This window comes from Capsicum annuum, chromosome 7 (assembly GCF_002878395.1).
Source record: "Capsicum annuum cultivar UCD-10X-F1 chromosome 7, UCD10Xv1.1, whole genome shotgun sequence".
NCBI lineage: Eukaryota > Viridiplantae > Streptophyta > Magnoliopsida > Solanales > Solanaceae > Capsicum > Capsicum annuum.
This window is the reverse complement of record NC_061117.1, coordinates 121,343,713-121,367,729: the sequence shown is the minus strand read 5'-3', so window position 1 is coordinate 121,367,729 and position 24,017 is coordinate 121,343,713. Positions and strand designations below refer to the sequence as shown.

General features: G+C 35.9%; 1 protein-coding gene across 3 annotated transcripts in view; it reads left to right on the top strand.

Annotated features, from left to right (window-relative positions):
* Positions 1 to 22,988, top strand: part of LOC107854049 — a 37,119-nt gene extending 14,131 nt beyond the window's left edge. For 2 of the 3 annotated variants that reach the window (XM_047393677.1, XM_047393678.1), the window contains 22 exons: positions 1,524 to 1,625; positions 1,776 to 1,944; positions 2,050 to 2,148; positions 2,270 to 2,419; positions 4,792 to 4,831; positions 4,980 to 5,037; positions 5,148 to 5,230; positions 13,069 to 13,167; positions 13,335 to 13,450; positions 13,521 to 13,639; positions 14,063 to 14,133; positions 15,111 to 15,222; positions 15,447 to 15,586; positions 15,779 to 15,937; positions 16,007 to 16,110; positions 16,411 to 16,586; positions 18,479 to 18,668; positions 20,149 to 20,248; positions 20,964 to 21,132; positions 21,756 to 21,838; positions 22,164 to 22,240; positions 22,468 to 22,988. In XM_047393677.1, the coding sequence (XP_047249633.1) occupies positions 1,524 to 1,625; positions 1,776 to 1,944; positions 2,050 to 2,148; positions 2,270 to 2,419; positions 4,792 to 4,831; positions 4,980 to 5,037; positions 5,148 to 5,230; positions 13,069 to 13,167; positions 13,335 to 13,450; positions 13,521 to 13,639; positions 14,063 to 14,133; positions 15,111 to 15,222; positions 15,447 to 15,586; positions 15,779 to 15,937; positions 16,007 to 16,110; positions 16,411 to 16,586; positions 18,479 to 18,668; positions 20,149 to 20,248; positions 20,964 to 21,132; positions 21,756 to 21,838; positions 22,164 to 22,240; positions 22,468 to 22,639 (2,588 nt within the window). In that variant the 3' untranslated portion in view covers positions 22,640 to 22,988. Of the gene's footprint in view, positions 1 to 1,523; positions 1,626 to 1,775; positions 1,945 to 2,049; positions 2,149 to 2,269; positions 2,420 to 4,791; positions 4,832 to 4,979; positions 5,038 to 5,147; positions 5,231 to 13,068; positions 13,168 to 13,334; positions 13,451 to 13,520; positions 13,640 to 14,062; positions 14,134 to 15,110; positions 15,223 to 15,446; positions 15,587 to 15,778; positions 15,938 to 16,006; positions 16,111 to 16,410; positions 16,587 to 18,478; positions 18,669 to 20,148; positions 20,249 to 20,963; positions 21,133 to 21,755; positions 21,839 to 22,163; positions 22,241 to 22,467 lie in introns of those variants that run through there. The other variant, XR_007042906.1, reaches the window with a different exon arrangement.
* Positions 22,989 to 24,017: the final 1,029 nt, after the last annotated feature.

Here is a 24,017-nt window from a genome sequence, read left to right as displayed (position 1 = left end):
GTTGATTTGAAATCAACATGTGTTTATGAAATGTGAACAAAATTTCAACTTATGATTTAAAATCCCAAATTCTCCAAAAAGTTGGATTTCAAATTTCAAGTTGTGAATTCAATATTTTCTAAATGTAAAATACAAGTTTATATTTTGCAAAAAAAGACCCATCAGTTTAAATTTTGCCAAAAAAAAAAAAAAAAAACTCATGCTAGATGTGAATAGATTGTCTGAGCCATATGGAAGGATTATGTTACCTAATATCTAGTTACTTCAATTATTTATTTTTTTGACTAGTGGATCTTAGTATAATTGTGTGTATTTGGAAGTTTGTAATAACATGCTATCAAAAAATGTTTATTTATAAAGGAACATAGAGATGTGCGATTTATTAATGTGGCACCTTGGGATATTTTGATACCTTTGTTTGTAAACTATGGCTTGCTCATTTAGTTGGGGGAAGTTTTGATAGTTTTCACAAATTGTGGTGTTTTCATGTGTACGAGAAAAAGATCTAACTTAAGAACTCCAAATTGGATATCCAAATAAAATTCAACTTCAAATTTAATCAACCTAATTTCAAATCATGGTCAAATGGGCCCTGAGGCAATGGTGAAGTAGTCTAATACCATTAAATTCCTTTTCACACCACCCATGCAGGACATAACTCAACATTTTGCTTGTGTAATATGATTCCAGTACATGTGATTTTCTAGAGTGTGAATGAGCTTATCAAATGTTGACTATGATATTGTAACATTGTCTGATTTACTCATCGAAGAGTTTAAGAATTTAAATACGTGGTACTTTTTATTTATTTGTCTTCAATGCCCCTTAATCAATGTGCAAGCTTATTTTTCTGGGCCACCAAGATATTGGAAACGCTCTCCTCAGCAGGGGATGATGTTCGCCCATGACCTTAGCTTTCCCTAATTGTGTGGAAGAATGTGATCGTTCAACTTGAAACCTTTAGGGGTTGTTTTTTGGTTCAGAAATAAGTTATGCAGGAACTGTAATACATATATTACTAAATTGGATATACAATGTATACACTCTAAACTTGTGTTTGATGTAAAAACGTACAATTGGATACCTTAGGGGGTAGTTTTGCCATTTTGAATGTTTTATCCATGTTTAATTAATCTTAGTGTTGCTTATACCACATTGTTCTTGGTACAAAATAATACAGGAAATATCGTATAAGCTATAGATGTATTAATCATGTCGGAATGGAAAAATTGCTACCAAACATATGATACACAATGCAACATCATTATTCTTATACATCTAATGAAACGTGACCAAAGACAATAGATGAACAGACTCAAGACGGTTATAAGCCCATTTATATTCTTTTGCACTACCTATTTGAGATAACTATGTTAGTGTATATTCCTAAAAAGCCTTAAAAGAACTATATGCTTGACGTGCTTTTGCATACTATTAAATATTAATACATTCTAAGATGGAAGGGAGGGTGTATATCATTTTAAAAGTGGAGTAGAATAAAGTATTATTCTCTTGTACTGCAGGTAATATAGCAAATTATTTGAAGCTTCTCGAAGTTGATTCCATGCACCTTCCAGTACCTGTGAATTTCATTTTTGTTGGATTTGAAGGAAAGGGTAATCAAGGTATGAAATTATTCCTTTATTTTACCTTCTATAAAAAGGTATGCAATTGTTCATTCACACAATTGTGGATGACCGTTCTCTTTGTTATTTTTCTATTTGGTAACTATTGAATATATTATTCTTTACTACTACGATGTGGTTTCTACTCAGAATTTAAGCTACAGCCAGAGGAGCTAGAGCGCTGGTTTACAAAGATTGATCACATCCTTGAACATACAAGGATTCCTCAAGTAGGAGAAGTTTTGACACCATTTTACAAAACTAGCATTGACAGAGAACAGCGTCACCATCTGCCTCTTATCAGCCACATAAATTACAAGTACTTTTTGTTTCCCTTCCCCTAAGCAACCATACAATCGCATGAGTATGAAATAGTTAATGCATTATAGACTGATCTGATATAACGTATTCAATCTTTGTGCAGTTTTTCCGTTCATGCAATTCAAATGGGTGAAAAGGTCACATCCATCTTTGAGCGTGCCATTGACGTCTTTGGACGCAAGGATGATATGTCTGACAACAGGTATTTGGAGTTCTTTGTAATATTAGAGAATTCATGATTTTCTCTGCAAAACTTTCCCTGACTTGATTATTATTTTTTAGCAGTGTTTCTTCAGTTCCTCTATATAAATGTATGTTTTCAGGGATGATGGAACCGTTCTATGGCAAGTTGATGTGGATATGATGGATGTTCTCTTCGCCAGCCTTGTGGAGTATTTACAACTGGAAGATGCCTATAACATCTTTGTTTTGAATCCCAGGCGCATGGGAAAAAGAGTCAAATATGGATACAGGTTTTTCTTGTTAAAGTTGAACTTCTTATAGTAGTTTTACATGTGTTGCACTAACACAATGATAATCAGAAATAAAGGTGCAAATTGCCTCCTCTTTGCTGACTACAGCAGAGAGACAACAGAGGATCAGGGAATTCTGAAGAGATTTGTGCAATCTAAACCTGTATAATCTTTCAAATAGCAAATACAACAAGAAGAACAACATATCCAGTGTGATCACATAAGATTATGTATGCAACATAGTTATTAAGGTTTTAGTTATTGAATTAGACAAAGATGATTAGAGGTCCATATTTAACTGTCAGAAGAATGTGTTGGAACTTCGTAAAGGAGGACAAGTCTATTAGTATTTTGAAGTTGTTGCAACAAGGGTAAAATGATCAAGCATTGATTATTATTGTAACGCCATTCACACATGTATGGATGTGCAAATATGCATATGTTTGTCTTTCTATCTACACATTTAGATGATTTGTGCATGTAGGATTAGGTTTGACAGTTGAATTAATATTGGATAATGGTGAACATTGTGCTCTTGAGTAAGTTTCTATTTTGTGACATAGAGAATACATTTTGGAGGTCTGGAACAATCTGCTATTCCATTCCGTGGCAAGTATGCCTTGCTTAAGGCTGAAGCCTTGTGTTACATGACGCTCTATTTATTAGGGTTGACAGCTCTTCTTTTGCTGTGTAAATGCATGGTTAACCTATTTAGTTCTATAATATGTAATATCGAGTCATCACAGGTGTGGTCAATGCTTAATCGCTTTATTGACACCTTTATATTTAAGTAAACCTATACTGATTGGCCATGCTCACTTGTTCAGTAAAACATCTACTTGATTTAATTGATTACATTGGAGTTAAAGTATTTGCAAATTTCATTTTGTTCAAGTTTTTGAAGTGTGAAAGGTTCACTTTTACGTGGTTTCAACTTTCATGTGAAATATTCTATTTTTGGAAGATAGACAGTATTTTGAAGGGGAGCCTCGAGCCTTGGAGTAACTGGTAAAGTTGCTGCCATGTGACTCACAGGTTCAAGCCTTGGAAACAGCCTCCGGCAGAAATGCAAGGTAAGGTTGCGAGCAATACACCCTTGTGGTGGGGCCCTTCCCCGAACCCTGCGCATAGCAGGAGCTTAGTGCACCGGGCTGCCCTTTAGATAGTATTTTGACCTAGTTTAAACCAAAATGACGTAGTTTAAACCAAAAAAAATATGATACTCAATTGAAAAAGAACAAGTTGAAATTGCTATTTTCTTTAGTAGAACTCATGCAAATAGTTATCCTCAGTAATATTTATGATTCCGTAAAAAGTAAAATAAAGAATTAAAATTTTTTACTTATTTTTAGTGGCTCACATGCACATACAGTTTTATTCTCCTTTTGTTCCAAAAAATATGACTTGCTTCTACGATAAAAACTAAGATTAAAATGTTAAAGTAGATTGTATTGAGTTAGATAAATTTTTCAGAGAACCTTCAAAAATATTTTTATTTAAGAAATGTGAAAAAGTGTAGTAGTTAATGAGTATATGAGACTTTGAGTTAAACACAACCTCCTTTAAAGAAACAAATAGCTTCCACGTTTAAACATTATGACTGAACTTATGGAGGGAGAGATGTTTCCATTAAGAAAGAGGTCACTTTCTTTTGGATGGTGAAAAAGAAAGGTAGGCCAGCTATTTTTGGAACTGACGGAGTTTTCTGAAGGTTTTGTCAGATTTGAAACTCAAGTATTAGAGCATGTAATGTGTATCTGGCTTTATGCAAAGCTCCGATCTAATACATTGCAGGCCCATGACTGTTCTCTATCATTGTGCATACAAGGGTTTTGGAAATCTAAAACTGATCTATGTGTCTTAGGCCGGTTTTGTTTTAATCAATCTTACATTACCTAGAAACTCGGTCCTCTGCTATCTAGTCTACTTGCTTGTTAAGAAGTATTTAAAAAGCTTTGTGGCAGCTGGAGATGGATTAAAATCCATGAAGCTATCCATGTGGTTCTTAGTTCTTGCAGTACTTCCCTGGCAACTGGAATTTTACTTGGTCAAGATCGTCTTGACTCTTATTAGCAGCATATATGTTTGAGCTTTTGCTTCAACTGGCTTTCACATTTTCTTCTTAGGTGATTTTTATTGGTATTAGACATACAAATGAGTATAATGAAGAGTGAAAGAGAAAGAAAAGGTTGTCCTCAGGCTGATTTAGAAAATAAGAAACGCAACACGCCATTGTGTAGGATGTACTCTTGCTGAAATATTCTGTCCATTTGCTGCATCCGGATTATTTCTGATCACATAGTAGCTTTCCTTATTTGCATGTTTCTTTATTTCTATTTTCTGATTCATCTGTATTGGATTTCCTGATGTAGGCAAGGGTTATCTGAGAGCGAAATTAACTTTCTCAGGGAGGTAAAATTGTAATTTCAATACCCCTTCATATTTGTTGGACATGGATCATCAGCTTCATGATTTTTGATCATATGCTTCAGTCAGTGGTTCTTGATTTGTCGAGATCTATTTTTGGGAAATGTTCTCTCTGATTTGATGCTTAATACAGAACAAGGAGGTACAATCGAAAATTCTTCACTCAGGAAGAGCATCAGAAAGTATTCTTGGTAGGTAAACGTGTGTTCAGATTCTTTTAACTGTAGCATGATTGGTATTTTTATGTCCTTTGATAAGCTTAATTAATGACTGATTCTTATTTGTACAAAAACTGTGACAGCTCTCGAAAAGATGACAAGACCATTGTATGCCAAGCATCCGATGGCAAAGTTTTCCTGGACTGTCACCGAAGATACAGATACAGTTAGTTATCTCTCCTTGACCCCCTTAATATCATTGGAGGCCTTAAATTCAGGCATGTCATTGTATATGGTATTATAGAGACCCAATGTGCACTTATTAGTTATGCATGTGCCTATTTTACTTGTCACACGAAAATATGATGCTCTTTACTATCTACTGGGAGAAAGTTCAATTCTTGTTAGAAATAGATGAGCAAGTAATCTGAATATGAAATGTTTTGTTCATGCAAGAAGTTGTATAATTTATTAGAGGGGCTTGCATTGATATTTATTCTAGAATATATGCCAATGCTCTAGAGTTATAAATGAAGCCGATATCACTTTTACTGGATGTAAAGTTGTTGTTCAGGTAGACTGAACAATGTCAACTTTCAGATCAAGGAATTTTGTAATTGTTGTAGTTCATTGAACTATATCAGTGGCTGGGAATAAACTGCAGGTGTCATAGCTTATTCTCCTTTATATATTGTGTTTGGTGCAATCAATATTCATCATGCAATGTTTTCTGTTGTTGAACAACATATGTTTCTGTTAGAATAGGAGTAGGAACAAGAATAGTACATAGAATCCTACTTGGAAAATGATTTATTGTAGTGTCCTAGTTGGAAAGGGATTCTAATGTAGTGTCTATAACTAGGGTCTCAGTGTAATGATGTAGGTACAACAACAACAACAACAACAAACCCAGTGTGTTCCCATGGGGTCTGGGGAGGGTAAGATGTACGTAGACCATACCGCTACCTCCGAAGAAGTAGAGAGGCTGTTTCCGATAGACCCCCGACTCAAGCTTAAAGGATAGTAACAAGTGGATAGATGACATAATAAAATTAGGAATAAGAATAGTAAATTGGAAATCAGAGAAATACGAACTACGCGAAAATAAGAGCGACACGAAAAAGAAAATAGGGTCTAAGACATAAGACATAGGGCCCCTACCATGTCGTACCATACACACACAAACCAAGGACACCTATGTACAAGCCTCAGATTACTAACCCGGCTACACCATAACACCCCGGACTGCAAGCTACAACCCACATATTCCCATTAGCCTTCTACCCTTATTCGTGACCTCCACACCTTGCTATCTAGGGTCATGTAGATACAACAACTCAATAATATTTTTGTCTAATATTTCTCACATGGTATCAGAGCGTTAGTGAGAAACTCTGTCAGATAGGTCAACGTGTGTCAATTTTCGGCTACTGTCAACGATGATTTGCGTCATCGTCTATTTCCGTCAGTGTAGTGTTGTGCGAAATCTGGCCTCTTTCCCAATAATTTATCTTTTCCAGTAGGGTTGTTCATCATTTCGACCCTACTCGTATCATTTTTCTCAGATTTTGACCACTTTTCAGTAGCCAAACCTTCTTTTTTTCAATTTTTCAGTACAATTTCTGCAAACGTTCATCACTGATTTCAATTTAGTCCTATGATTAAGTCTGAACCCTTAATGAGGAGATCATAATCGACGAGGGGGAGGTCGTTTTGGAAGATCTCAACCTAGGTGTAGTTATTGTAATAGGCTTGGACACACTCGTGACGTATGCTATTCTCGACCTAAGTGTAGTCATTGTGATAGGCTTGGACATACTCGTGAAATATGCTATTATTTACATGGTCACCACCTAAATATGCTCACATTTCTCAGTCTAACAACATAGGTAGTCAATGGGTTTATTTATCTAGAGAGGAATATAATGAGAATGTTCAATATCGAGCAAGTAAGCAGATATCTCTACCCGTAGCCTCAACTGCACAGTCTTCTACTTTTGGATCATAGGATGTGGATTCTGGCGCTTCTGATCATATTTTTGGTGATAAATCAGTTTTGTTAAATATTGTTTATTCAGTCTCTTCCGGCTGTCACTTTAGCCAATGGTAGCCAAACCAAAGCTAAATGAGTTGGACAAGCTAATCCTCTATCCCCTGTCAATTTAAATTCTGTTCTTTATGTCCCTAATTGCCCTTTTAATCTTGCATCGGTTAGCCATTTGACTCGTGCCCTAATGACATACTATTTTTCGGATGACTTTTTTCATGCATGACTGTAGTACGGGACAAACCATTGGTGTAGGATATCAATCACAAGCCCTTTACTACCTTACTTCTCCTAACTCCTCCATAGCATGTCCAATTACAGATTATTCAGACGTAATTCACAAACGTTTGGGACATCTTAGTATGTTCAAGCTACAAAATCTGGTGTCTAATTTGTCTAGTCTATCCACATTAGATTGTGAGTCGTGCCAACTTGGCAAACACACTCGAACTACCTTTCAACGTAGTGCTGAGTTGTGCATAGTCTATATTTTCCTTAGGTCACTTTGATATTTGGGTTCCTAGTAGAGTCTGTTCAACTATAGTGTTTCGTTATTTTGTTAGCTTTATTGATGATTATGCAAGATGTACTTGGATTTTCTTACGAAAGATCGCTCTGGATTGTTTCTTATATTTAAGAGTTATTGTGTTGAAATACAAAATCTATTCGGTCTCTTTATTCGTACGTTTTGTAGTGATAATGCCTTAGAATATACGTCGTAGCAAACTCTCGACGCATATGACTTGTATGCACCAGTTTGAGGGGGAGTGTTAGAGTAGGAGTAGGAACATGAATAATATAATATATTGAATCCTACTTGAAAAAGGAATCCTACTTGGAAAAGGATTGTAATGTAATTTCCTAATTGGAAAGAGATTGTGTATAAATAGGCCTCAGTGTAATAATGTATATACAACAAGTCAATAATATTTTTCTCTAGTATTTCTCACTGTTTCCTTAGTTGTTAAAAATGCAATGTGCTAGCAACAAACATGTAGATTAGTAAAGCGAAGTGTGTCACTTTTTTCTTTTTTCTTTTCTTGACAAGGTTATGACCAGACTCCACTATGTGGGAATATACTGGGTTTGTTGTTGTTGTCTTTTCTTGACAAGGTTGAAGTGAGTATGTCGAAACTCAAAAGAGCATCACTGTGACAAATGCTCATTTTTGGTACTTTAAGTTCCAGTACATTAGGTTTATCAATAGATTTCAGTCCACACACTTTGTTAAAAATGTAATGTGCTAGCAACAAACGTGTAGCTATGCACCAAAAGCTCCTTGTTTTTTTGGTATTTCATGAATTAGTGAAGTGTCACTTTTTTCTTTTTTCTTTTCTTGACAAGGTTAAAGTATGCCAAAACTCAAAAGAGCATCACTGTGACAAATGCTCATTCTTGGTACTTAAGTTCCAATACATTAGGTTTGTTAATAGATTTCAGTTCATACACTTGTTTCTCTAAATTTTCATATCATTCATGTTTTAGTTTTGTAACATTCTTTTATCTTGATAGCTTAACCTTTCAATGTCCTTCCGATGATCAAAAGCATTTCTTTGCTCAGTTAAAAGGTCCACATAATTGCCAGATGAATAGAAAAACTGTGATTTTAGTACTTACAATATGAGTAGGAATAAGAATAGTATATTAAATTCCACTTGAAAAAGGATTGTAATGTCAGTTTCCTAGTTAGAAAAGGAGCCTAATGTAATGTCTATAAATAGGGTTTCAATGTAATAATTTAAATACACAATTCAATAATATTTTTTCCCTCCTATATTTCTCATATGTTATCAGAGCATTGGTGAGAAGTGTAAGAAAAGAAAACTCAATCATCGTGCGTCAATTTTCGGCGACTGTTGTAGTTGAATTGTGTCATCTTCTATTCGGTGAGTGTTGTGCGTAAACCAACACTACCAGAAGGTTCAAAAATCTCAGGCGACAAAACCTCGACAAGAATCACCAAAAACCACCACCTCACGCGCTCTCGCGGCCGGCAAGGGTGAGGTTTCTGGCGAGATCTGGGTCACGTGTCGAGAGCATGGGAGCTTTTTCAATCTGTTTTTTTGAGCTTTTCTTCTTCTGTTGGAAACGCCTAGGTCTTCCGACCTCATTTGTGAAATTGTTTCCAGATTTTGATCGCCGGAGTTAGGGTTTTGATGACTGTAAGATTTTTCAGCATCTGTTTTTTTTGTTGATTCAGATCTTTTCTTCATATCTCATTAATGTTTCTTACTGCTTTCAAGTCAAATCATATTGTGAAATCAAAATTTTGTAGCCAAAATTTTTCCGGAATGTATTTCCAAATTTTTTTGCTCGGTTTAGTCCTATGATTAAGTCTGAGCCTTTAATGAGGAGATCAGAAAATCAAACGTCACAGTCCATGAAGAATCGATGAGGGGAGGTCGTTTTGGAGGATCTCGACCTAGGTGCAGTGAGGAGATCAAAAAATCAAACGTCACAGTCCATGAAGAATTGATGAGGGGAGGTCGTTTTGGAGGATCTCGACCTAGGTGTAGTTATTCTAAAAGGCTTGGACACACTTATGACGTATGCTATTGTCAACCTAAGTATAGTCATTATAACAGGCTTGGACATACTCGTGGAATATGCTCTTATTTGCATGCTAACACCACTAGTAATCAATGTGTGTACTTATCTAAAAAGAAATATAATGAGTATCTTCAGTATCGAGCAAGTAAGTAGATATCTTTACCAGTAGCCTCAACTGCACAATCTCCTACCTTTGGATCATGGGTTGTGGACTTTGGCGCTTCTGATCATATTTCTGGTGATAATTCACTTCTATCAAATATTGTTTATTCATATTCTCTTCCAACCGTCACTTTAGCCAATGGTAACCAAATCAAAGCAAAAGGAGTTAGACAAGCTACCCTCTTATCCTCTGTCACTTTAAATTCTCTTGTTTATGTTCTTGGTTGTCCTTTTAACCTTGCATCTGGTTAGTCGTTTGACTCCTGCCCTAAATTGTGGCATGCTATTTCTTGAGGACTTCTTTTATCATGCATGCCTGTAGTACGGGAGAAACAATTGGTGTAGGATATGAATCACAAGGTCTTTACTACCTCACCTCTCCTAACTCCTCCATAGCATGTCCAATTACAGATTCTTCCAACATAATCTAGAAACTTTTAGGACATCCTAGTTTGTTCAAACTACAAAGATGGTGCCTAGTTTGTCTGGTGTATCCATATTAGATTGTGAGTCCTACCAACTTGGGAAATACACTCGAACTACCTTTCAACGTAGTATTGAGAATCGTGCAGAGTCTATCTTTTTCTTAGTGAACTCTGATATTTGGGGTCCTAGCAGAATCACTTCTACCTCAGGGTTTCATTATTTTGTTAGCTTCATGGGTGATTATTCAAGATGTACTAGGATTTTCTTAATGAAAGATCTCTCTCCTATATTCAAGAGTTATTATGCGGAAATACAAAATCAATTCGGTCTCTATTCGTACTTTTCATAGTGATAACACCTTAGAATAGATGCCCTTCCAATTTCAACAATTTATTACTCATCAATGAATTATTCATCAGACTTGTTCATATACCCCTCAACAAAATGGAGTAGCAGAGAGAAAGAATAGGCACCTCATCGGGACTGTTCACACTCTTCTCATTTAATCCCATGTTCCGCTGCATTTTTGGGGTGATACAATTATCACATCTTGCTATTTAATTAATCGGATGCCTTCATCTTCCATTCAAAATCAAATTCCTTATTCAGTATTGTTTCCTCAGTCACCTTTATACTCCTTACCCTTCATGTCTTTGGAAGTACAGGTTTTGTTCATAACTTCACCCTAGTGAAAGATAAAATTGACCTTGGTGCTCTCAAATGTGTCTTTCTTGGTATTCTCAAGTGCAAAAGGGATATCGTTGCTTCTCACTTGTTCTTCGTCGGCACCTTATGTTAGTTGATGTCACATTTTCTGAGTCTCAACCTTACTTTGCATCTTCTGATTCTGATCATCCTAACATATTTGAGGTCTTATCTATATCAACTTTTGAGGATCCTACCTTCTACATCGCCATCCACAGTGCCACTAGTCTTACCTACACCGACTTTTGAGGAATCGACAATACCTTCTACAATTCCATCACCGTGCCTCCATTCTTGACTTATCATCGTTGTCCACGTACAGCATCAGGCTCCCATCATGCACTTGACCCTACACCTACTACAAACTTTTCTCCTCCAGTTGCACTCCGAAAAGGTATATGGTCCACTAGTAATATTAAGCCTCATTATATCTTATTAAGTTATCATCGTCTATTATCACCCCATTATGCCTTTATATCATTTTTGTCCTCTGTCTCCATCCCTAAATCTACAAAAGAAGCACTTTATCATTCAGGATGGCGACAAGCTATGATTGACGAGATGTCTGCTTTACATACGAGTGCTACGTTGGAGCTTGTTCCTCTCCCTTCATGAAAATCAACTGTTGGTTGTCGTTGGTTTTATACAGTGAAAGTTGGTTCGAATAACCAAATTGATCGATTGAAGGCTCGCCTTGTTGCTAAGGGCTACACTCAGATATTTGGGCTTGATTATGATGATACCTTCTTTCATGTGGCTAAACTTGCATCCGTCCGTCTTTTTCTATCCATGGTTGGTGTTCGACACTTGCCTCTTTTTAAGTTGCATATTAAGAACGCTTTTCTCCCTGGTGACCTTGAGGAGGAAGTTTATATGGAGCAACCATCTGGTTTTGTTGCTTAGGGGGAGTCTAGTCTTGTGTGTCGATTGCGTTGGTCACTTTATGGTCTAAAACAATCTCCTTGAGCTTGTTTTGGAAGTTCAGTACAATAATTTTGAAGTTTGACATGATTCGTATTGAAGCAGATCACGCTGTGTTTTATCGACATTCTGTTTCAAATATATGTATTTACTTGGTTTACGTTGATGATATCGTTATTACCGCAATGATTTAGACGGCATCATTAGTTTAAAGCAACACCTCTTTCAACATTTCCATACTAAAGGCCTCGGTAGACTGAAGTATTTTTTTAGGTATTGAAGTTGCTCAATCCTAATAAGGTATTGTTATTTTGCAACGCAAGTATACCTTAGACATTGGAGACATGAATGATGGGATGCAATTATGCAAACCTATTGACAATCCTATGGATCCGAATACTAAACTCTTGCTAGGACAGGGTTGCCAATCAATGATCCTGGAAGATATAGATGTTTAGTTGGATTCTCCCTGTGATAGTTATTGGGATGCAGTTGTTCACAGTGTACGATATATTAAGTCAGCTCCAGGTAAAGGACTACTCTTCGAAGATTGAGATCAGGAGCAGATCGTTGGATATATAGACGCTCATTGGGCAGAATCACCTTGTGATAGACGTTCTACATTTGGATATTGTATTTTAGTAGGAGGTAATTTGGTGTCCAGGAAGAGTAAGAAATAGAGTGTGGTTGCTCGATCTAGTGCAAAAGCAGAATATCGAGCAATGATGGTAGCCAATTGTGAGCTAATTTGGATTAAACAACTGGTGTGAGAGTTAAAATTTGAGAAATAAGTGAAATGAAACTTGTGTGTGATAATTAGGCGACTCTTTATATCGCATCAAATCCGGTGTTTCATGAGAGGACTAAGCACATTGAGATTGCTTGTTACTTTGTGAGAGAGAAGAAACTTTTTCAAAGATATTGTTACAAAATATGTGAAATCGAGTGATGAACTTGCAGATATTTTCACCAAATCCCTCACTGGTCCTTGTATTAATTACATTTGTAACAAGCTTGGTACACATGACCTGTATGCACCAGTTTGAGGAGTGTTAGAATATGAGTAGAAATAGGAATAATATATAGAATCCTACTAGGAAAAGGATTGTAATGTCAGTTTCCTAGTTGGAAAAAGAGTCTAATGTAGTATCTATAAATTGGGTCTCAATGTAATAATTTAGATACACAATTCAATAATATTTTTCTCCTTCTATATTTCTCACACCATATTTCTCCTCCTATATACTTACCAGGTAGAATGGTATAATAGATGCCTAGATGTATTAAACAATGTCGAGAAGGTATCTCAAGGAAAGGACATGGCTGAAGTTGTTCAGAACAAGGTTATGCAGGTATTAGTTTACACCACTGTATTCTCTTCCCCTTCCCCCTGGATATGTCCTGCTAATTGATCATTTTAAAGGGTAGTATGACTAATACTGCTTTAACTATTTCTTTGAACATTACGTCTGAATCCTTTATTTGACTCTTGTTGTTATGATACTCTGTTCCTTTCAAGTTTCTGAATGGGAGAAATGGAGAATTGAAGCTTCGTTTTGAGAGAGAGTTAAAAGCTGGGCAGTATAGTGGTTTTCATGCTGAATGTATCACTGATACATGGATTGGAAATCAGAGGTTAAAATTTCTCTTACTTCCCTCATTCAGTGTCCTTCATATTTCTGATTTTTGTTTCACTTCATATCAGGTGGGCTTTTATTGATTTGACTGCGGGCCCTTTTTCATGGGGACCTGCTGTAGGTGGAGAAGGTGTGCGCACAGAACTAAGTTTACCAAACGTGGAGAAAACCATTGGCGCAGTTGCAGGTACTATAGCGGTAGACACATGTTTTCATTCATTGTGAGCCTTCATAGATAGATCTATACACCTTAGATTGTATTTTTGAAGTTGATTGCGGTTATTTTAGACGAGATTGTTTTTCTCCCTGTTGGGTACATAATGGTCTTGGTTGATGCACAGAAAAGATCTATACACCTTAGATTGTATTTTTGAAGTTGATTGCGGATGTTTTAGATGAGATTGTTTTTCTCCCTGTTGGGTACATAATGGTCTTGGTTGATGCATAGCGAAGGTCTTACTCCATTTTAGTTGATGAAAATATGAGTCTTCAGTCTCAAACAATAGGAATCTTCCCTTTACAGTTCCTGTTTAAAATCTTTTCAGGTTTACTTGATCTCAAAACACAGTCGTTATGCATTCTTATTTTGTGTTTCTTTGTTTGCTTTCAGAAATTTCAGAAGAACAAGCTGAAGATCTATTGCAAGAGGCTATTCAAGAGAAGTTTGCTGTGTTTGGTGATGTATGATAATACAAAATAGTTTATTTTTCATTATCATATCATTGAGTCTGCTTTTCAATATTATTTGTTAATAGTTAATTAATTGGTCAAGAGAAATCTTAGGAGTAACTGTGGAAACTAGAAGTCTTTTCTGGGCGGAAAAGTTCCGGAGAGAAATAGTTGAACTAACAATGGATGTCTTCTTTTTAAGTTGCGTTCTAGGAAAGAAAGTCGATTAGTTTTTCACATGAATAGGGGAAGGTTTTTGTTTGATCAGTAACCACCATCACCAACATACCCAGTGTAATCCCACAAGATGGGTCTGGAGAGGGTAAGATGTACGCAGACCTTACCCCTACCTTTTTGAGGTAGAGAGGTTGTTTCTGACAGACTCCTGGCTCAAAAGAGAATTGTTTGATCAGTAACCAGTAGAAATATTTTATAGATGGAACAAGGATATGCAAGACCAAGATACATTTTGATGTACGAAAAGCAAAGATTTAACTAAACAAAAGGATAAATAGATACAGTACAATCACTTACTGTACAGGCTCTTCGTTTCACTTTTCTCTACCTAGAAAGTAGTTGTCTTAGGTGATGAAATTTCATCTTAGGAATAATATTATAGGCTGAATACTCCTTATATTTCTTTGAGGATAAATAATATTACGAGTTCTCAGTCAAGTAGAATGGGCTGAATTCTTGGAGCTTAAGTTCTTGGAAATTCAAAATCTGATTACTCTGCTTCCGCCAAATAAAGAATGAAAACTGTTTAATGATTCTCACTTGTCATCTAAATTTTTTCTTCTTGTTTTAAAGACCAAATGTTTTATCTTGTACCCCTTACTAATTTTGAAACTATAATTTTATGAACTCCCCTTTCTATATCCGCCTTTTCTTTTTTTTTTCTCTCTTTTCCTTCTGACTTTTGGGGTGACTATGTTTTGTCATTGAATGTATGGGTGCTAAATTCTGATATTGGTTATCCTGTTATGTAGGTCCAGAAAGATCATCAAGCCATTGATATTCTTTTAGCTGAAATAGATATATATGAACTATTTGCTTTCAATCATTGCAAGGGAAGGAAGGTCAAGCTTGCTCTTTGTGAAGGTAACCCATTGTCATTCACTGTAGAATCCTGCATGATTTCTAAAAAAATCGTCGTTTTGCCATTCAGTTGCTTTCTGTTAAGCCTGGTAATTATCTGAATATCTAGGTATCTGGTGTTGGCGTTGTCGAAGTTTTTCCTGTTCTTTTTGAAAAGTTTCAAACTGTTATTCACAAATTTATCTTAATTTTGGAGAAATTCATGACTGTAAAAACCATCATACCAGAGCTTGATGAGAGAATGCAAGATTTGAAAAATGAGCTAGAGTCTTTTGAGAATGAAGGATCTGAAGAAAGCCATAGGACAAAGGCTGTAGATGCACTGAAAAGGATGGAGAACTGGAACCTGTTTAGTGAATCTTATGAGGTATCTACTTTTGCAAAGTTGTACTCAGTAACTTCTATGAGAAGGCTAAACTATTGTTGCTGTTTTGATATTGTTTTTTTGTCCGAAAAAATTTCAAGTTCTTATAGTAGCATTGTTTCTTTCACATGGTATGATGAAAAATCATGAGAATGAAGATAATGATCATCATTGATTATATCCATGGTCATGCAGGATTACAAAAATTATACAGTTGCTCGTGACACTTTCCTTGCACATTTGGGGGCAACCTTATGGGGGTCAATGAGACACATCATTTCTCCATCACTTGCTGATGGAGCATTCCACTACTATGAGAAGATATCTTTTCAGTTGTTCTTTATCACACAGGAGGTATGATGTTAATTTGAATTTAAACTAATGGCATTTCTTAGTACTTACATTTTCTATGCGTTTGTGCAGAAATTCAGAAATATTAAGCAGTTACCTGTTGACCTCAAGGCTATCAGGAATGGTCTTTCATCATTGGTGCTATCTTCTCAGGAAGTGATGTTCAGTGCGCACATGTATGCGTTTGGTTCATTCTCTTATCCGTTGATCCTTCCAGATAAATATTGTTCTCTATATTTGTCTCAAGCTAAATGTAGGTTAGTTATATGTTGAGGTGTAAAAGTAAGAGTGTTAAATACAGATATTGTATGAAATGAATGTCCGAATAAGTGTATATTTTATTTCTGCCTCATGGATTTAACTTACTCTCCTCTTTAATTTTGTGATTCTGTTCTAAATATGTGTTCACACAATACAAATCTCTACTTTCTCTCTGGATATGCCCACATTTATTTTCAGTCTGCTCTGTTTCAAAGGTTGCCACTGTCAGAGGATCCTGCTTTAGCCATGGCTTTTTCAGTAGCCCGGAGGGCGGCAGCTGTTCCCCTGTTGCTTGTGAATGGAACATATAGGAAAACTGTTCGTTCCTATCTGGATTCTTCCATTCTCCAGCATCAGTTGCAGAGATTGAATGATCATGGTTCTTTGAAAGGTGAGTTTTTTGGATCACAGGTTTACGGTACTCCATTAGTGTTTGTTGAGATTGAAAAACACGTGCCAACTCTTCTTAAATCCGATTCCATTTGAGAGGGAAAGAAGAGGCATCTAGGGTGATCAATTAGAAAATCTAAGTGTGTTTTTTTCCTGTAGATTTATATTCTGTTTGGAGGATAATAAGTAAATTTTATATGGATAATAATTGACTTAGTAGTCATTTTTTCTGTTTCAGCTTGTACTTTGAGTATTCATTCTTAATACCATGCAAGTGTTTCAACTGTCCTCTGGTAAATCTGGTCTACCACTACAATGTCTCCATAGTGCGGCGCTATGAAAGAGAAAGCATTCTGTCTTGCTAGCCTTTTCACCTCTTCTCTTCCGTCGGTATTGTAATAGGCATGGTGCCAAGAAAGGCAGTTTAATCTATATCTGTAGAACGATAACCATATGAAGGGGAGCCTTGGAGTAACTGATAAAGTTGCTGCCATGTGACCAGGAGGTCACAGGTTGAAGCCTTGTAAAAACAGCCTCTGGCAGAAATGCAAGGTAAGACTGCGTACAATACACCCTTGTGGTGGAGCCCTTCCCTGGACCCTGCGCATAGCGGGAGCTTTAGTGCACCGGGCTGCCCTTTTTTTAGAACGATAACCATATGGTTATTCTTTATATATTCTTGTAGCCATTTGAAGTGAAATGAGTTTTAGATATGATTGACAATTTACAAAGTGATCAATATGTAAATGGAGTAGTTGCATCGTATAAGCGTAGTTGCATCAAATATTCCTTTGTTTTACATCAGTATATGGAGTTCTGAAGGTGAGTAAGGCCTCTTTTGTATTTATTTAGATTAAGTCATCTGAATAAGAATGCACACGTCTGATATTAAGATGTTTATCAAGATTAAGATGTCTGAAGCTGAATATACATTTGAATATTGAGGTGTTTTATCAAGATATGAATATTATATAATTAAGACTCTTTATTTTCTGAAAATGAATGCAAAAAACTTTGTTTAAAAATAAATAAATATAAAATACTAATTTATTTAATACTATACCAACAAAATATTTTAAAAATATTATATGGTGGTTGGTAGTAGCAATGACTTATGGTGGTGGTTGTGAGTGCTGACTGGGGTGGTGGTTGGTGGTGTTGTTAGCTGGTGGGGTGGGTACGTTGTAGCTAGCGGTGATGGTGGCTGACAATAGTAGGTAATGGTGGTGGTAGTTAGTGGTAGCGGCTGATAACTGTGGTGGATCATAGTTGTAGCTAATGGCTGTGGAGATGACAAATAGTGGTGGTTGATGCTGATGATTGTCGATAGCGATTGGTGGTTGTTGTGGTAATAGTGGTGGGTGGTGATGATTGTAAATGACGGCTAGTGGTGGTAATAGTTGATTATGGTGATTGGTGGCAATGGGGTTGTGGGTGGTGGATGGTGATAGCTGATAAAGTTGGGTGACGATGATTGTTAGCAATGAAAATGGATGTAGTAGTGGTGAAATGCCATCTTTACAGAATTACTTGATATGCATCATAATGATATTAAGATTTTATAGATCTCAATTATTCAAATATATGCATACCCATTAAGTGGTTGCTGAAGAAAAAATAGAAATGCACTTAATGATTAGGTTCAAACCTAAAAAACAAATGCGTTTAATGGCTGGCTTAGATCTAAATACTTAAGATTCAGGCCTTCATTATTAAGTGCAAAGGAATGAGACCTAAGACCAACTATATAATCTTGTTATTTGTTTTATGTTATGGTTCAAGTTCATGTCTGCCATCTTATCCCCCTCTCTTCTTTTTTTGGGTCAAATCTTCTAAGCTGGTTAGATCTTGTGTTTTGCAAATTATAATGCTTTGATTTCCTTCATAGTGCAGGTTCACATGCACATAGCAGATCTACCCTTGAACTGCCTATCTTTTGGTTTATTCACAGTGATCCCTTGTTAATTGACAAGCATTATCAAGCCAAAGCGCTTTCTGATATGGTCATTGTGGTGCAGTCAGAAGAACCATCCTGGGAGAGTCATTTGCAGTGTAATGGGCGGTCTCTCCTTTGGGATTTGAGGTTATTATGTTATGCATTTAAGATGAATTTAGATTATATGTTGCAACTTAGTGCATAAATTTTCTGTCTCATACATTTACCTTCAGGCAATTTGTAAGAACATTTATTTTTAGATGCTTTAGGCTTATATTTTGCTAGTTTCATGTAAAGAGAATGGGCAACTTTAGTAGTTGATCTCTCTTTGTTCTTCCGTTGGGTGGCTACTAGAAGTGTTCTGTAGTTCCTCGGTTGAAACTAAGCACATATTTTGGGCTGCAAATGATAATGAAATTTGTTGGAGGAAAGATCAGAGTGGCAATGGCCTAGCGAAGGTTTAAGCATGCAGATTGAGGCTGGTCTAAAGCTAGGTTAAAGTGATAAATTTGATGAAAAAAAGGAAAAGAAAAATAATTGCTCTAGAGCTCTACTTGAGCCCTTAGGCATAATAACATGAGAAGGTAGAATTGCATGGATTCTTGATAAAGCACTCTTGCTTGAGAAAATTAAGCATAACTATGGTTTTATTGACGATTAAGATCCATCCTACTTCATGGAGGACTTCACATACCAACTAGGGATGAACTCTCTTATATACACTATTTAGGTCGAGCAAACACGAATGGCCAGACCTATAACTAAACTTCACAAAGGAATCAAAACTTCTATTACCGACGAGATCTTCTGATTGAATGTTAAGGTAATGGAAGAGAAGACAGCGACAGAGAACTGGAATATTTTTTATTCTGAACTTGGAAAGTAGAATATAAAAGTCTCCAAAATAAGACTGCGGCAATGCTAAATTCTTTCTTTTGGCTACATGGGGTGGGGGTGGGGTGGGTGGGAGGTTGATAACGTTCCAAATTTGAATTGTTTGGGAAGGAACTCTCTGCAAGTAATTTTCTGATAAATCTTTTACCTTGAGTAATCTTGTGCAATGCATCCTCTCTCATATTACATGTCAAGATGAAGCATTACTCATGACACTCAATACTACTATAAATTAGCTCATCTTTGATCTCAATCTATCAATTGGACCTAACTTCTTGGCTTGGCTATATATATCCCTCTATTCATTTCTCTTCATTCAGGTCAATTTCCTTCCAATATTAGTAAATAAATTTTCTTTCAAGGCAAATTAGGATTCTCTAAGACTAGATTTCCCAACTCTCACACTTATCTTGACACTAACATAGAGTCTCTACTTAAACTAAAAAGGCTCGTGGCAAATACCAGACCTAATTTAGGTGTACAGCAACGACCTTTTGCGTTCCTTGTATTATATTCTTAGTTAATTCCGGATTGATTTTAGAGATATTGTTGAGCTTTTGAGTTTTGAGACAAGTTTCCTCCATGTGATTTCAGGTTTACCTTATTCTTTCTTTAGCTTACCTGAATTCTCATCTCAAAAGAACTCTCTGTTGAGTGGGTTTTGGTGATTTTCTTAGATATTATGAAAATGGAGAATGCTGATCTGGCATTTTCTTTCTCATCTGTGATACAGGAAGCCTATCAAAGCTGCTTTGGCTGCTGTGTCAGAACATCTAGCAGGAATGCTTCCCCTTCATCTTGTTTATAGTCAAGCCCATGAAACTGCAATTGAGGTATTGGAAGACATGAATATGATTCTTTCACTGATCTCACCATGGCTATAGACTCGTAACTTAGGTGTCTATAGATTTGTAACCTGAATGTTTTAAATTTCTTGCATGCAATTAACTTCTTTTGAGGGCTGCTAACTTCTTGGGTGTCTCACACATTTCCTCTGCTCCTTTTTTCTTCTTGCTCGACAAATTATTTCTTTTGACAGTGAGACAGGACAAGCTCTCCAAAAACAAGAAGACATTATTTAAGATAGTTTTTTTTTTTTTCCTTTTTCTTGCCTCCTACTTGGAGCCCAAATTTTAAGATGTAAAAAGTTTGTCACACTAGTATGATACTTATTATTTAGTAATTTGTTTCATTCTTGTGAGAGATCAATGGAATTCAGTGAATGCTTTCTACTAGTAATTTAGTTGAAGCGTATATGTGACTTTAGTTCCACTAATCCAAAGTTTCTGTTTTATTGCATCTTTTTTTATTTCTGGGGACCTTTTTTAAAGAAAGTATTTTTATTTTTTTATTTTTTTTTATTCATGAGAATGAAATATAGACAATAAGAGTCTACTTCATTCTTACATATGCTTTACTTGATTCTTTTTCTTGAAACAAAAGTGGTAACACGTTTTTGGTTTAACATTTTGCGTTGAGATAAAAGCTGGGTAATTTGATTCTGGTGTCTCCAAGTTACGTCTTTTCTTCTCATTACACTTTAAACAGGACTGGATTTGGTCAGTTGGATGCAACCCTTTATCCATCACGTCCCAAGGCTGGCATTTCTCCAAGTTCCATTCAGACACTGTTGCTCGAAGCTACGTATTGACAGCTCTTGAAGAGTCCATTCAATTGGTCAATTCAGCTGTTCATCGCCTTGTTATGGAGCGGACATGTATCCTATATGAATGTTCTACTTTCACAAGTATAAGTAAGATTATTTGATTGCACAATGTCACTTTTGGAGTAACTGGTAAAGTTGCTGCCATGTGACCAGGAGGTCACGGGTTCAAACTGTGGAAACAACCTCTTGCAGAAATGCAAGGAAGGATGCGTACAATAGATCCTTGTGGTTTGGCCCTTCCCCGGACCCTGTGCATAGCAGGAACTTTAGTGCATCGGGCTGCCTTTTTTAACAATTTGTCATTTTTGTGAGTTGTTTCATTGGATGTATTCCACGAGAAGGTTTTGTGAATTGTCTTCAGCAGAGTGCATAAAAGATTTATTTCAATCTGTTTGAATGGTGATTGCCATTGTGAAAATTTCTTTGGTCCCCAGTCATCTTATGGCATCGGAACTTATCTCAATCTGTGAAGATGAAAATGTCTGTCCTAAAATTTCAGGTTGGTTAATGGGTTCTTTGGGTTTAATAGGTTTCAGCACTTCTTTTCCGTTGGTTTGGACAGTGGACGACTAGTTTCAGACTTTCTGCATTAATTGCTGTTTTTTTTACATATAAGTTCTAGGTAATTACCCATTTATCAGATTTTCTCTTTGTGGATGCTTAATCTAGAACAGCAGAACAGACTTTTAAGGTTTTTAAATCCCATGAGCGTGAGTTGGTGAACAAATACAACTATGTTGTTAGCTTGTGGAGAAGAGTAAGTGCTTTACAGTTTTTGCCAATCCTTAGTAAGTACAATATACATAAATATTTACCTTACCCTTTTATTTTTTAAAAAAAGATTATATATGCAAATATTTTTGCCAATCGCCTGTTGCACTATTTTTTCCTGATAAATAACACTTGGCGCACTATCATTTTCGGTAGAATGATTTGTTTCTTATTTCGATCTCCTTGATCTGCATTAGTTAGAATGATGCTTGCAAGAAATAGTTTGATGTGTTGGCTTTTGTTGTCTTAAATTCAGCCTGCTTATGAAACAATTTCCTGACCAATTTATTTCATATTATGGGTCCTTGCAGATTTCAACTGTCAGTGGGGAAGTGCGTTATCTGGATGCCTTGAGACTTCTCTATACCTTAGAGGAAGCATCAAGAGGGTTAGCATCTGTTGTTTGTTGTGTGGCTGATTATGTGACAATTATCACCAGACACCCTTATTGCTGGTGTTACACTTTTACATGTGCAATCAATTTGAGATGATAGAATACTATGTTTCACTACATTTGAAAGTAGTAACTTCCATTTGGCATCCAAAAGTTATTCACTTTTCACTTAACTGATATGTTTTATAAATTTGCTTTGCTAAAAGTTTCCTCTTATGCAGGTTTGTAAATTATGTTGATACAACTCTAGCCAGTCTCCATCCAATACATTGCACCCGTCAAAGAGAAGTGAAGGTCGAGTTTGACATGACAACAATACCTGCTTTCCTAGTTGTTTTCTTAGTTCTTTGGTTTGTGCTAAAGCCTAGAAGAGCCAAGCCTAAGATCAACTGAGAGTTTTAGGGTGACGTGCCTTGAAAATGTGAGTTACTTTAGTTTACGCAAATATGATCTCCTCTTGGATGCCAGGAAAATCTGTTGAGTCAATAGAGCCGCCTTATGCAACACTGGACTAGAGAGCATAGACGATGGGTAGAATAGCTAGGTCAAAATCATATCGTGTTGTACGTCTTTGCTTGTAATTTTTCGGCTCCCAGTATTATTAAATCTGAGATTTTGCATTGTACCATCAAGTATCCATTTTCTTGTGTGTAGTTAGTTATTGTAATTCAGTGCATGCCTTGCATTATAAAGGGCTAAATTTACCCTCCAACTATTCGAAATAACTCATATTTATCCTCCATCTATTTTTGGTATCAAAAAATACCCTCCCCATCTATTTTTGTATCATAAGTGCCTCCAAACTAATGTGATGACCACATGGAGCCATTTAGAAAGCTGGCATGGCAATCCCGCATGGCAAAAGGAGAGGCCAAAATTGCCCTCGAACTACCAAAAGTAGCTTAATTGTACCCTTCATTTGCTTTTGGTATCAAAATAAAGCTACTTTTGAATAGCGTCTAGCGACAAATAGATTCCTTTGACTTTGGCAGACTTTTTTAAAAGAATTTCTTTTAATTTGCTTCCTTGTCCTGCAATGCCACACCGCAAATTTGGCTTTAATTGTCGTGCATTATTGATTGCAGGCATGTGATTTTGTGTAGGTTCTTGCAATTTTTTTTCTTGACTAAGCGATCAGTTTCTTTGTATTTGTATAGTTTTTAGATTTCTGATTTTTACTCCCTCCGTTTGAAAATAAATGATGCTTTTATTTATTCAATTTATTTCAAAATAAGTGCTTCATCTGTTCACTTTTACTAGTCAAGTTTCAGTAAAATTATACAGATTTTGATCAATATTTTAAGATATATTTTTTTATTATATTATATGAGAAGGATAGCAATTTAAATTTAAATATTTAATTCATATAATTTAATCTAACTTCGGAGATTAGTTATATTGACTCTAATGGAATAAAACGTGACAAGTAAAAGTGAACGGATGGAGTAATATTTTATACAATTAAGAATTAAATTTTTTCTTCTAAAATTATCCTTGGCTTAATAAAGAACTTTACACTGTTAAAAGCCACTTTTTTCTCAAGACATTTGATTAAGCCTAAGAGGGTTTTTGGATTGCCTTATTTTAAGTAGCTTTTGGCTTTCAAGCTCTTTTATTATTTTTGAAGGTGTATGGAAAAGACAGAAAGTGTGTTTAAGCACTTTTTTTAAGACTGAATAAGTATAAAAATAAGCTAAAATTCAAAAGTTGGGCATGCCCAACTTATGTCTTTTAGCTTTTAGTTTATAAGCTACTTACAAAAAATCAATCC